We start from the raw sequence: 15,312 nt of genomic DNA, 5'->3' as shown, positions 1-15,312 counted from the left end.
TAAGTCTAATACATCTTTTTTGTTTATTCACCTCACGAGAATAAGATTTGCAAATAAACCAGGCAAGCAATTCATCTTTATAAAGTGCCCTACCGTGTCTTAGTTTAATTTGAAACAAATATCAACATTCTAAGAGCCATGTTTCAATATAATATCATTGTTAGAAAAATACTTTAATTAAGGTAAAATAATAATTTACAGTTTTATTCTGACCTGCACTTCTTCCCAGATATCTTCATCCAGTATGGTACCTGCAGTGTGGTGCTGGAGAGGTACTATTTGGCAGTGACCTTCAGTCATTGACTGGTAATTGGGCAGACACAGGTATACCTATGGAGTAGAGAAAGGCCTGAATTCATATAATGAAATCGACACAAATATTCCATTGTAAGTTCCATTTGCAAAATAAATGAATGTGTCATATAATTTATTGGTCTAGATCAAGGCATATTTCAAAAGAAATTCTAAAAGCATTGCTAACATATTTTACCATACAGCTTATTGACCAGACATTGTTTCACATTAGTGAAATGTAGAGATTTTCAAGTAAATTTGCAGCAATTACAATGCAGTACAGTACACTGCATTGGCACAAACATAATGCTTGATTTTGCAATTAATGGCAAAACATAGCACTCAATGGTCATAACATTGAGACAGTCACACAATCTGTGGGTTTACAAAATGGCAATTTGCAGTTATTAAACAATCAAAACAACACTGTCTTCTATCAAGGCTGGGCAGCCTGCATGAACAGGGAAAATGATGAAATGTCTCAAGTAATCAGATTAAAGAATCCTGACTGAGGCACATAAATCGAAAGTAAGTGGCAGTTTGTATACTAAATATGAAAAATGAAATAAAAAGGGAAGGAAAAGGGACAGAGTAAGAGACAGAGAGATTGGTAAAAGAAACAAAAAGAAAAGTTGATAAAAATATTATTTAAACATTTCTAACTTTGCATTTAATCTCTCATATATTTTCACATAATATTAAAATACATAACACTTGAATGGGCAAGCCCTCAGTATTTCTTGGATGTGTTTGGTGGGTATCTAATGGTCAATTACCACAAGTTCATGTTCCTATCTGCTTGAATGCTAAATCTTCTGACAAGAAACTGTTAGAATAAAGGTTTTGGTGAATCAGGACAACATCAGTCGCAACTTGCTAATTTTAACACAATTCTTCATGTGAAAATGCTGGATATCACTACTCAAATTAGACATTAATCATCTTTTGTACTCAGTGTCTCACTAATATTCTTGTCGCAAAATCCATACCATTCTCTGTCCTAGATACTGCAAAAATACATATCCATTCTTTAGAAATGTGTTTACAGTTTCAATTCAACAAAGGCACAGGGGAGATTTTCCATGTTGGCACAAAAGCAAGCAGAAGAGCATAAAATTACCAAGCAATCTTTTAATACACAATATTCTGAACAAAATCTGGAAACAGAGATTGTCAGAGTAGGAACTGACTATATGCTATTCCCTTTCTGAGAATAAACAAGTGGTCAGGTCAAAGGCACAGACAAATAGAACATAGAACAGTCTAGCACAGTACAGGCCCTTCAACCAGTAATGTTGTGCCAACCTTTTATCCTACTCTAAGATCAAAGTAACCTGCATACCCTACATTTTACTATCAACCATGTGCCCATCCAAGAGTCGCTTAAATGTCCCCAATGTTTCTGACTCTAGTACCAACGCTGACAGTGCATTCCACACACCCAGCAATCCCTTTGTAAAGAACCGACCTCTGACATCTCCCCTAAACCTTTCTCCAATCACTTTAAAATTATGCCACCTTGTGATAGCCATTTCTACTCCCAGAAAAAGTGTCTGACAATTCACTCTATCTATGCCACTCATTACCTTGTACATCTCTATCAAGTCACCTTTCGTCTTTCTTCACTCCAATGAGAAAAGCCCTAGCTCCTTCAGCCTTTCTTCATAAGACATGCCCTCCAGTCCACGCAGCATCCTAGTAACTCTCTTCTGCACCCTCTCTAAAGTTTCCACATCCTTCCAATAATGAGGCGACCAGAAGTGAACACAATATCCCATGTGTGGTCTAACCAGGGCCCTATAGAGCTGCAGCATAACCTCATGGCTCTTAAACTCAATTTCCCTGCTAATGAAAGCCAACACACCATACGCCGTCTTAACAACCCTATCAACTTGGGTTGCAGCTTTGCTGGATCTATGGACAGCAACCGCTAGATCCCTCTGTACCTCAACACTGCCAAGAATCCTACTATTAACCCCATATGCTGCACTCAAATTCAACTTTCCAAAATGAGTCACTTTACAGTTATCCAGGTTGAACTCCATCTGCCACTTATCAACCCAGTTCTGCATTCTGTTAACGTCCCATTGCAACCTACAACAGCCCTCCTCACTATCCACAACTCCACCAACCATTGTGTCATCAGCAAACTTATTAGCTGAACCTTCCACTTACACATCCAAAAAAATTTATAAAAATCGCAAACAGCAGAGGATCTAGAACAGATCCCTGTAGTACACCATCGGTCACCGAGCTCCAGGGTGAATACTGTCCATCAACTACCACCCTTTGTCTTCTATTGGCCAGCCAATTCTGTATCCAGACAGCCAAATCCCTCTGTTTCTCATGCCTCCTTACTTTCTGAAAGAACCTACCATGGGGAACCTTATCAAACACCTTGCTAAAATCCATGTACACCACATCCACTGCTCTACCTTCATTAATGTGTTTTGTCACATCCTCAAAGAATTCAATAAGGTTTGTGAGGCATGACCTGCCCCTCACAAAGCCATGCTGACTATCTGTAACAAAACTAAGGTTTTCCAAGTAATTATAAATTCTACCTTTCAGAATCCTCTCTAATAATTTGCTTACCACAGACGTAAGACTGACTGGTGTGTAATTCCCAGGAATATCCCTATTCCCTTTCTTGAACAAGGGAATAACATTTGCCACCCTCCAAACATCTGGCATAAGACAGTGGACAGTGAGGATGCAAAGATTATTGGCAAATGCACAGCAACCTCTTCCCTTGTTTCCTGTAGTAACCTTGGGTATACCCCGTCTGGCCAAGAGGATTTATCTATCCTTATGTTTTTCGAAATTTTCAGCACATCCTCCTTCTTAAATTCAACCTGCTTGAGCATACCAGCCTGCTTCACACTGTCCTCACAAACGACAAGGTCCCTCTCAGTACTGAATACTGAAGCAAAGTATTCATTAAGGATCTCCCTTACTTCCTCCAACTCCAGGCACAAGTTCCCTCCACATCCCTTGTCACCCAAGGTTCCTTCATCTTACCATTTCTTCCTTGCCTCAGTGGGACAAAACTATCAAGCAGTATCAAGCAAATGCTCTCGAAACAAACTCCACATTTAGGGTCATAGAGATGTGCAGCACAGAAACAGACTCTTTGGTCCAACTTGACCATGCCAACCAGATATCCCAACTCAATCTAGTCCCGCCTGCCAGCACCCGGCCCATATCCCTCCAAACCCTTCCTATTCATATTCCCATCTAGATACATTTTAAATGTTGCAATTGTACTAACCTCCATCACTTCCTCTGGCAGCTCGTTCCATACACGTACCACCCTCTGCGTGAAAAAGTTGTCTCTTTTATATCTTTCCCCTCTCAACCTAATCTATGCCCTCTAGTTCTGGACTCCCCCACCCCAGGGAAAAGACTTTGGCTATTTACCCTATCCATGCCCCTCATGATTTTATAAACGTCTTTAAGGTCACTCCTCAGCCTCCAATGCTCCAGGGAAAACAGCCCCAGCCAATTCATCTTCTCCCTATAGCTCAAATCTTTCAACCCAGGGAACATCCTTGTAAATCTTTTCTGAACCCTTTCAAGTTTCACAACATCTTTCTGATAGGAATATTCCAACAGTGGCCTAACCAACGTCCTGTACAGCCACAACATGACCTCCCAACTCCTACACTCAATACTCTGACCAATAAAGGAAAGCATACCAAATGCCTCCTTCACTATCCTATCTACCTGTGACTCCACTTTCAAGGAGCTAATGAACTTGCACTCCAAGGTGTCTTTGTTCAGCAACACTCCCTAGAACCTTACCATTAACTGTGTAAGTCCTGCTAACATTTGCTTTCCCAAAGTGCAGCACCTCACAATTATCTAAATTAAACTCCATCTGATCATTGTAATCTGAGGTAATCTTCTTCGCTGTCCACTATACCTCCAATTTTGGTGTCATCTGCTATACCTCTCATGCTCACATCCAAATCATTTCTACAAATGATGAAAAATAGTGGACCCAGCACCGATCCTTGTGGCACTCCACTGGTCACAGGCCTCCAGTCTGAAAAACAACCCTCCACCACCACCCCCTGTCTTCTACCTTTGAGCCAGTTCTGTATCTAAATGGCTAGTTCTCCCTGTATTCCGTGAGATCTAACCTTGCTAACCAGTCTCCCATGAGGAAACCTTGTTGAACCCCTTATTCAAGTCCATATAGATAATTTCTACCACTGTGCCCTCATCAATCCTCTTTGTAACTTTTTCAAAAAACTCAATCAAGCTTGTGAGACATGATTTCCCACGCACAAAGCCATGTTGACTATCCCGAATCAGTCCTTGTCTTGCCAAATACATGTACATCCTGTCCCTCAGGATTCCCTCCAACAACTTGCCCACAACCGACGTCAGGCTCACTGGTCTATAGTTCCCTGGCCTGTCCTTACCACCCTTCTTAAACAGTGGCACAACGTTAGCCAACCTCCAGTTTTCTGGCACCTCACCTGTGACTATCGATGATACAAATATCTCAGCAAGAGGCCCAGCAATCACTTCCCTAGCTTCCCACAGAGTTCTAGGGTACACCTGATCAGGTCCTGGGGCCTTATCCACTTTTATGTGCTTCAAGACATCCAGCATTTCCCCCTCTGTAAGATGGATATTATTCAAGATGTCACCATCTATTTCCCTATATTCTATATCTGCCATGTCCTTTTCCACAGTAAATACTGATGCAAAATTCTAGTTTAGTATCTGCCCCACCTCAGCTCCACACAAAGCCGCCTTACTGATCTTTGAGAGGCTGTATTCTCTCCCTAGTTACCCTTTTGTCCTGAATGTATTTGTAAAAACCCTTTGGATTCTCCTTAATTCTATTTGCCAAAGCTATCTCAAGTCCCTTTTTTGTCCTCCTGATTTCCCTCTTCAGTATACTCCTACTGCCTTTATACTCTTCGAAGGATTCACTCGATCTATTCTGTCCATACCTTACATATGCTTCCTTCTTTTTCTTAACCAAACCCTCAATTTCTTTAGTCATCCAGCATTCCCTATACCTACCAGCCTTTCCTTTCACCCTAACAGGAATACTCTGTCTCTAGACTCTCGTTACCTCATTTCTAAAGGCTTCCCATTTTCCAGCCATCCCTTTACCTGCAAACATCTGCTCCCAATCAGCTTTTGAAAGTTCTTGCCTAATACTGTCAAAATTGGTCTTTCTCCAATTTAGAACTTCAACTTTTAGATCTGGTCTATCCTTTTCCATCACTATTTTAAATTTAATAGAATTATGATCGATGGTCCTAAAGTGCTCCCCCATTGATACCTCAGTCACCTGCCCTGCCTTATTTCCAAGAGTAGGTCAAGTTTTGCATCTTCTCTAGTAGGTACATCCACGTACTGAATCAGAAATTTGTCTTCTACACATTTAATAAATTCCTCTCCATCTAAACCCTTGACACTATGACAGTCCCAGTCGATGTTTGCAAAGTTCAAATCCCCTACCATAACCACCCTATTATTCTTACAGACAGCAGAGATCTCCTTACAAATTTGTTTCTCAATTTCCTTCTGACTATTAGGTGTCTATAATCCAATCCCAATAACGTGATCATCTATTTCTTATTTCTCAATTCCACCCAAATAACTTCCCTGGATGTACTTCCAGGAGTATCCTCCCTCAGCACAGCAGTACGCTTGCCTTTAAATGCCACTCCCCCTCCTTTCTTGCCCCACTTTCTATCGTTTCTATAGCATGTGTGTCCTGGAACATTAAACTGCCAATCCTATCCATCCCTGAGCCATGTTTCTGTAATTGCTCTGATATCTCAGTCCCATGTTCCTAACCATGCCCTGGGTTCATCTGCCCTCCCTTGCATTGAAGTAAATGCAGTTTAATTTGTCCGTACTATCTTGGTCTTTGCTTTGTTCCTGCCTGCCCTGACTATTTGACTCACTTCTTTTCCCAACTGTACCAGTCTCAGATTGATCCTCACTATCTCCCTGGATCTCGGTCTCCCTCCCGTTCCAACTCAGGTGCAATCCATCCTTCTTATACAAGTCACTTCTACCCCAGAAGAGATTCCAATGATCCAAAAAGGTGAACCCTTCTCCCATGTATTCATCTGCTGTATCCTCCTATACCTCCCCTCATTAGCTCGTAGCACCGGGAATAATCCAGATATTACTGCTCTCAAGGACGTCCTTTTTAAATTCCTGCCTAACTCTCTAACTTCCCTTCAGAATCTCAACCTTTTCCCTTCCTGTCATTGGGATCAATGCGTACAATGTCTGTCTGTGCCTTGGACTAGAGAGGCCCCTAACACAAATCAATCTCTTGGAACCCGACGTGCACCTCATTGCATTAGAGCCAGCCTCAATACAGAAACTTGGCTGTTTTGTGCTACTTTCCTCACAGAATCCATCAGACCCTATATTATCCAAAATAACATACTTGTTTGAAACAGGGATAGCCACAGACGACTCCTGCACTACCTGCCTATCTCTCTTATCTTTCCTGGAGTTAACCCAAATATGTGACTGTATTTGCAAGAGTTGTGATCACTATCACTGAAATGTTCTCCCACCAAGAGATCGGACACCTATTCTGGCTTGTTGCCAAGCACCAAATCCAGTATGGCCTCCTCTCTAGTCAGCCTATCCACAAATTGAGTCACCTGACAAAAATTGCTCCATCCAAACAATTTGAACGAAGGAAGTCCCAATCAATATTATGGAAATTAAAGTCACCCATGACAACAACCTTGTTACTTTCCAAAGTCTGCTTCCCAATCTGCTCCTCTGTGCCTCTGTTGCTACTGGGGGATCTGTAGAAAACTTCCAATAAAATAACTGCTCCTTTCCTATCTGACTTCCACCCATACGGACTCTGTAGACAAACCCTCCTCAACGATCTCCCTTGCTGCAGCTGTGATACTATCCTTGATTAGCAATGCCACTCCCCTACATGACTAACACGGTGTGCTAGCTTTTATTGGTAGAGTGATTGAGTTTCAGAGCCATGAGGTCATGTTGTAGCTATACAAAGCTCTGGTGCTGCCGCACTTGGCATATTGCGGACAGTTCTGGTCACCGCCTTATAGGAAGGATGTGAAAGTTTAGAAAGGGTTCAGAGGTGATTTACAAGGATGTTGCCTGGTATAGAGGGAAGGTCTTATGTGGAAAGGCTGAGGAACTTGAGGCTGTTTTTGTTCAAGAGAGAAGGTTCAGAGGTGACGAGACGTACAAGATAATCAGAGGGTTAGATAGGGTAGACAGTGAGAGTCTTTTTCCACAGATGGTGATGGCTAGCACAAGGGGACATAGCTTTAAATTGAGGGATGATAGATATTGGACAGATGTCAGAGGTTGTTTCTTTACTCAGAGAGTAGGAGGGGTATGGAATGCCCTGCCTACAACAGTAGCAGACCCGTTATCTTTAAGGGCATTTAAATAGTTGTTAGATAAACATGTGGATGAAAATGAAATAGTGTAGGTTAGGTGGGCTTCATATTGGTTCCACAGGTTTGTGCAACATCGAGGGCCAAAGGCCTGTACTGCAGCAGCATGGCGAGGGGGAGCGATAGGTTCCCTATTCTACTTAGACTTGTTGTATGAAGTTTCATCATCTACCGTTCCTACTTCAGTTGCAGTTATATGATAGAATCATGAAAATAGATCCTTTGGCCCAGCTCGCCCATGCCAACCAGGTTTCCTAGGCTGAACTAGTTCCATTTGCTGGTGTTTGGCCATTATCCCTACAAAACCTTTCCTACATCCATGTACCTGTCCAAATGTCTTTTAAATTGTTGTAATTGTTTCCACATCTACCACTCCCTTTGGTAGATTGTTCCATATATACACTATCGTCTGTGTGAAAAAGGTGCCCTCATGTCTCTTTTAAATCCTTCTCCTCTCATCTTAAACTTATATCCAATAGTTTTGGATTCCCCTAACCTGGGGAAAAGACCTTGGCTATTCACCTTATGTCTGCATCTCATAAAGGTCACCCCTCAACTTCCTACATTCCATGGAAAAAATTCCCAGCTGATCCAGCCTCTCCTTATAACTCAAACTTCCAGTCTTGGTAACATCCTGGTAAATCGTTTTTGCACCCTTTCCAGTTTAATAACATCCTTTCTACATCAGGGCAAGCAGAATTGTACGCAACACTCTAAATTTCTTAACCAATGTCTTATACAGCTGGAACATGACTTCCCAACTCCCGTACTCAATACTCTTACAGATGAAGGCAGGCATGTCAAACGTCATCTTTACCATCCCAACTACCTGTAATGCTACTTGCAAGGAACTACACATCTGCATTCTGGTTCAACAACACTTCCCGGGGCCCTAACGTGAACTGTGTAAGTACTGCCCTGATTTGTCTCACCAATACCTCACAGTTATCTGAATTAAAATGTTATCGCCATTCATCGGCCCACTTGCCCAGTTGATCAAGGCTCCATTGTACTCTCAGATTACCTTTTTCACTATCTACTATGCCGCCAATTTTGAAGTCCTCAGCAAACCTATTAACCGTGTCTCTTAAATTCTCATCCAAATTATTTAAATAAATGAGAAACAACAGTGGACCCAGCACAGATCCTTGTGGCACACAACTGGTCACAGACCTCTACAACCACCCTCTGTCTCCTAATGTCAAGCCAATTTTGTATCCAATTGACTAGCTCTCTCTGGATCCCATGTGATCTAACCTTTTGAACCAGTCTAGTATGCAGTACCTTGTCAAAAGCCTTGCTAAAGTCCAGTAGATAATGTCTACAGCAATGTCCTCATGTATTTTCTTGGTCACCTCTTCAAAAAATGCACTCAATTTGAGAGATACGATTTCTCATGCACAAAGCCATGCTAACTATCCCTAATCAGTCCTTGCCTTTCCAAATGCATGTAAAATCTCTCAGAATCCCCTCCACCAACTTACCCATAACTAACCTTCGGCTCACTGGTCTGTAGTTTTCTGGCTTTTCCTTACAACCTTTCTTAAATAAGTAATGGCACAACATTAGCCACCCTCCACTTGTCCGGCACCTCACCGTGACTGTTGATGATACAAATATCCCAGCTAGGGGCACAATTTCTTCCACAGCTTTGCATAATGTCCTTGGACACACTTGATCAGGTCACAGGGATTTATCTACCTTTATGCATTGTAAGACCCCCAGCACTCCCTCTTCTGTAATCTGAACACTTTTCAAGACACTGTTCACTCCCCTACATTCTCGAACTTCCGTGTCTTTCACCACAGTAAATACTGATGAGAAATATTCGTTAAGGATCTTGCCCATCTCCTGTGGCTCCACACATTGATGACCCTGTTCTCTCCCTAGTTACTTTCTTTTCCTTAATATACTGTAGAATCTCTTTGGATTCACCTTTAACTTATCTGCCAAAGCTATCTCATGTCCCCTTTTTACCTTCCTGATTTCCCTCTTAAGTTTATTCCTATATCCCCTATTACCCACAAGGGATTCATTTGACCCCAGTTGCCTATTGCTGACATATGTCTCAGTTTTCTTGATCAGAACCTCATTATCTCAAATCATCCAGTGTTCCTATTCCTGCCTGCCTTGCTCTTCACACTTACAGGAATATGCTGACTCTAAACTCTCATTATCTCACTTTTGAGAGCTTCCCATTTGCCAGATGTCCCTTTACCTGTTGACAGCCTTCCTCAGTCAGCTTTTGAAAGTTCCTGTCTAACACCACTAAAAATGGCTTGCCCCAGCTTAGAACTGAACTTGTGGACCAGGCCTATCTTTATCTATAACTATTTTAAAACTAATAGAATTATAGTCACTGGTCCCAAAGTACTCCCCCACTAACACCTCAGTCACTTGTGCTGGCTTATTTCCCAAAACGATTCCTGATGAAGGGCTTAAGCCCGAAACATCGATTCTCCTGCTCCTCGGATGCTGCCTGACATGCTGTGCTTTTCCAGCACTACATCTAGACTTTGAGCTCCAGCATCTGCAGTCCTCACTTTCTCCTCCTTATTTCCCAAAAGGAGTCAAACAACTGCTTTTGTTTATTACCAATAATTTTATACATGATAATGTTCAAAGAAAGAAATAATGATGATGTTCCTATGAATTTTCTTGAGTTGTTTGCAGTAATGTTAGTTCTTTCACAAATGGTAATAAGTGCACCCTGAAGTGAGTGATTAGATTAGATTAGATTACTTACAGTGTGGAAACAGGCCCTCCGGCCCAACAAGTCCACACCGGCCCGCCGAAGCGCAACCCACCCATACCCCTACATCTACCCCTTACCTAACACTACGGGCAATTTAGCATGGCCAATTCACCTGACCTGCACATCTTTGGACTGTGGGAGGAAACCGGAGCACCCGGAGGAAACCCACGCAGACACGGAGAATGTGCAAACTCCACACAGTCAGTCGCCTGAGGCGGGAATTGAACCCGGGTCTCTGGTGCTGTGAGGCAGCAGTGCTAACCACTGTGCCACCGTGCCGCCCTTTTATTTAAAGTAAAAGAACTGTTTTGCTTACTGCTTTTGAGGTGGCAACTAGTGCATTGTAGTAGCTTTTAGAGACTTATTTATCTTACCTTTACACCAATAGCAATGACAAGGTGCTTTGGAAGCTCTGGGTTGTCAAAGCAAAACTGACATTTCTCCATGCGGCTTGTTAATCTCTTGTGCTCAAGAATAGCTTTATTTCGTTGCCTTTCATCATCTTGGCCTGATTGGTCTTCTCTGGCTGCTTTTGACACAAACATGTCATCCAATGTATAGTTGTCCCTATCTATCTTCTCCAGAAACTGTAAAAAAGATCAATTGAGCAGTTTTAAAATATTTGAAATAATTGCTGAAATAAAAGTGAATGATGGTCAAATTAACTTTTGCCTTTGATCATTATGCCCACAAACAACAATGGCAAGAGGTGCAAGCAAACGTTGCTTTACAAACTACAGAAGAGTTTTTGACTATCCTTGAACTGTAGCTTTGTCGGTGTCACTGTCATTGTGGCTCACATTCTAAGGCAACTCCAGAAAAAGCGGGGTCAACATCCAGGCCTTACTTAACCTATGTCAAGCTATATTATCCTCCCTTATAGGCTGTGTTGAATATGTTCCCCCCTTCAGACAATATTGACATTTAAATTTTAACTTCAGTTTTTTACTAACTGAAACCAATGTTTAGTTGAGGTGCTGGCATCATCATCCTTCAGCCAGTGGTTGAATTATTGAGGATGATATACTGTGAAATTTAGGAGCTTAACAACTTGCAATTCAGCAACCCTAGCATTCATTCACTGGAAAGATCAATCTTAGTTTTGTAACAATGTAAATGTGTTATTTAATTGAATCACTGAATAGATTAGATACAACTGCATCATGACTGCTGTGAATGTGTGTGTAAGGAACTGTGCCTCTTGTTATAGCTGAGCTAAGTATTTAATTTTTTTTTAAAAAATGAAATAATTGCGGATGCTGAACCCTGACTTCTGAAGAAGGGTCACTGGACCTGAAACATTAAGTCTGATTTCTCTCCACAGATGCTGCCAGGCTTGCCAAGTTTTTCCAGTAATTTCTGTGCTTGCTATGTATTTATTATATGGAAGCCCATGTTTCGCACTGATCAACTACTGTAGAGACTGCTAACTATTTAAACATATGAACAAGGGACAAGAGTAGACCATTCGGCTCTTCAAACCTGCCCCACAATACAACAAGATCACAGCTGATTTGATTTTAATCTCAATAGAGGGAATGTCAAAGCAAGGAAGTGTTGCTGCAGTAATATAGGGCTTTGGTGAGGTCACACCAAGAATACTGTGCATAGTTTTGAATGCTTGGAAAAAAAAATTACATTAGCAGTTCAAAGAAGATTCATTCAACTCAGTTCTGGGCTGAAAGCCTTATCTTATGAAATAACATTAAATAGTTTGGACTGATGCCATTAGAACAAAGAGCAGTACAGCTCAGGAACAGACCCTTTGGCCCATGATGTCTGTACCGATCACGATGCCATTCTAAACTAACCCCAACGACCTGCACATCTGTATCCCTCCATCCCTGCCTGTTCATGTGTCTCTCAAAATGCCTCTGAAATGTTGGAATAGTATTTGCTGAGATAAGAAAATTAGCATTAAGGCGATTTACCAGAATGCTTGTAGCATTCGTAACAAAGTAGATGAGTTAACGGCAGAAATCATTGTGAATGATTATGATGTGGTAAGGGGATAAGGTGCCTCACGGGAGGCTGCTGAATAAGCTAAAGGCCCATAATGTTCGAGTTGAGCTTCTGGCATGGATTGAGGATTGGCTGTCTGACAGAGATGTGGTTGCAGGGGATTCAGGACTGGCAGTTAAACATCCAAGGATTTGCAATTTATTGAAAAGACAGGGAAGTGGGCAGAGGGGGCAGGATTGTCTTGTTAGTTAAGAATGAAATTAAATCTAAGGCGTCAGGTGTGTGTGTGTGTGTCATATAAAGTGGCCAAAAGCACTGGGAAATTAGAAGATTGGGAATATTACTAAAACAAACAGAGGATAACAAAGAGAAATCAGGAAGGAGAGGATCAAATATGAAGGTAGGCTAGCCAGTAATATTAGAAATCATAGTAAAAGTTTCTTTCAATACATAAGAACCAAATGAGAGGCAAAAATAGGCATTAGGCCGCTCCAAGTTTAGTGCTGGGAGATAAGGAAAAGACTGAAGAACTTAACAAGTACTTTGCGTCAGTCTTCACAATGGAAGACATGAGTAATATCCCAACAATTAAGGAGAGTCAGGGGCAGAGTTGGGTATGGTAGCCATTACAAAAGAGAAAGTGCTAGAAAAGCTAAAAGGTCTAAAAATTGAAAAATCTCCTGGCCCCAATGGAGTACATCCTAGATTTCTGGAGGAGGTGGCTGAGGAAATAGCAGAGGCATTTGTTGTGATCTTTCAAAAGTCACTGGAGTCAGGGAAAGTCCTAGATGATCGGAAAATCATTGTTGTAACCCCCTTGTTCGAGAAAGGATAAAGACAAAAGATTAAAAATTACTGGCCGATTAGCCTAACCATGGTTGGAGGTAAAATTCCAGAATCCATCGTTAAGGATGGATTCTTGAAAGTGCAGGGTCGGTTTAGAACAAGTCAGCATGGATTTAGTAAGGAGAGGTCGTGCCTGACAAGCCTGTTAGAATTCTTTGAAGAGGTAACAAGTAGGTTAAACCAGGGAAATCCAGTGCATGTTATCTATCTAGACTTCCAAAATGCCTTTGATAAGGTGCCTCACGGGAGGCTGCTGAATAAGTTAAAGGCCCATAATGTTCGAGTTGAGCTTCTGGCATGGATTGAGGATTGGCTGTCTGACAGAAGACAGCGAGTTGGAATAAAAGATTTGTTTTCAGAATGGCAGGGTTCGCAGCTGTTCACTTTATATATCAATGATCTGGATTAAGGGACTGGGGGCAATCTGGCGAAGTTTGCCGATGATATGAAGTTAGGTGGACAGGCAGGTAGTACTGAGGAGGTGGGGAGCCTGCAGAAAGATTTAGACTGTTTAGGAGAGTGGTCAAGGAAATGGCTGATGAAATTCAACGTAAGCAAGTGCAAGGTCTTGCATTTTAGAAAAAAAATACAGGCATTACCAATTTTCTAAATGGTGAGAAAATTCACAAAGCTAAAGCACAAAGGGATCTGGGAGAGCTAGTACAGGATTCTCTAAAGGTTAACTTGCAGGTTGAATCCGTTATTAAGAAAGCGAATGTAATGGTGTCATTTATCTTGAGGGTTGGAATAAAGAAACAGCAATGCTCTTCTAAAACTTTATAAAGCTTTAGTTAGGTCCCATTTAGAATACTGTGTCCAATTTTGGGCCCCACATCTCAGGAAGGACATACTGGTACTGGAGCGATTCCAGTGACAATTCACATGGATGATCCCTGGAATAGTAGGCCTAACATATGATGAATGGCTGAGGATCCTGGGATTGTATTCATTACAGTCCAGAAGGTCAAGGGGAGATCTAATAAAAACTTACAAGATAATGCATGGCTTAGAAAGGGTGGATGCTGGGAAGTTGTTTCAGTTAGGTGGGGAGACTAGGACCCGTGCGGACAGCCTTAGAATTAGAGGGGGGGTCAATTTAGAATGGAAATGAAGAGACATTGCTTCAGCCAGAGTGTGGTGGGCCTGTGGAATTCGTTGCCATAGAGCGCAGTATAGGCTAGGATGTTAAATGTCTTCAAGGCAGAGACTGATAAATTCTTGATCTCGCAAGGAATTAAGGGCTACTGGGAGAGTGTGGGTAAGTGGAGTTGAAATGCCCATCAGCCATGATTAAATGGTGGAGTGGAATCGATGGGCTTAATGGCCTTACCTCCACTCCTATGTCTTATGGTCTTCTGCCACCTCCACTGTCCAGGTATCTATGACCCTGTGTGTAAAAAACTTGGCTTGCACATTTCCTGTAAACTTTTCCTGTTTACTTTATACCTATTCTCCCTAATATTTGACATTTCCACCCTGGGAAACATACTCTGACTTAGAAAGAGAATTATTTTACTGAAACAAAAGATCCTGAGGATTAATTGGGTGGATACCTGAAGAAAGATTCCTCTTGTGGAGGAGACTGGAATGACAGGACACAGTTCAAGAAAAAGGGGGTTTTTCCTCTTAAGACAGAAGCAAAGATAACTTTTTTTCTTTCAGAGGGTGGTTAGTCTGTGGTATTCTCTTCCCTAGACAGTAGTAGAGACTGGGTCAATTAACTTATTAAATATTGAATTCAGTAAATTTTTGATAGACAAGGGACATAAGGTTACAGAGGGGTAGGCAGGAAAGTGGAGCTAAGGCCACAACCAGATTAGCCGTGATCTTATCCAATGGTGGAGCTGGGTTGAAGGGTTACATAGCTGTTGACATTAAGTCCCATGTTCCTTTGAAATTCTGCTCTACCTAATAGATCCATCCAGAATAACCAAAAATTCCTTATGTTGCAGATTCCACTTAGCTTGCAAATAGTTCTACGGGTTTAGCTTTTCTGTTCTACTATGGATGGCT

General features: G+C 41.6%; 1 protein-coding gene across 5 annotated transcripts in view; it reads right to left on the bottom strand.

Moving 5' to 3' along the window:
• The window catches only part of cwf19l2 (CWF19 like cell cycle control factor 2), a 144,988-nt gene that overhangs the window by 25,423 nt on the left and 104,253 nt on the right, over positions 1 to 15,312 (bottom strand). For all 5 annotated transcript variants that reach the window (XM_072577483.1, XM_072577486.1, XM_072577485.1 and 2 more), the window contains 2 exons: positions 10,866 to 11,078; positions 214 to 330 (listed from right to left, as the gene is read on the bottom strand). In XM_072577483.1, the coding sequence (XP_072433584.1) occupies positions 214 to 330; positions 10,866 to 11,078 (330 nt within the window). The remainder of the gene's footprint in view (positions 1 to 213; positions 331 to 10,865; positions 11,079 to 15,312) is intronic.

The sequence above is a fragment of the Chiloscyllium punctatum genome, chromosome 9, assembly GCF_047496795.1.
Source record: "Chiloscyllium punctatum isolate Juve2018m chromosome 9, sChiPun1.3, whole genome shotgun sequence".
Taxonomy (NCBI): domain Eukaryota; kingdom Metazoa; phylum Chordata; class Chondrichthyes; order Orectolobiformes; family Hemiscylliidae; genus Chiloscyllium; species Chiloscyllium punctatum.
The sequence above is the reverse complement of the archived record's forward strand: the minus strand, read 5'-3'. Positions and strand labels throughout refer to the sequence as shown.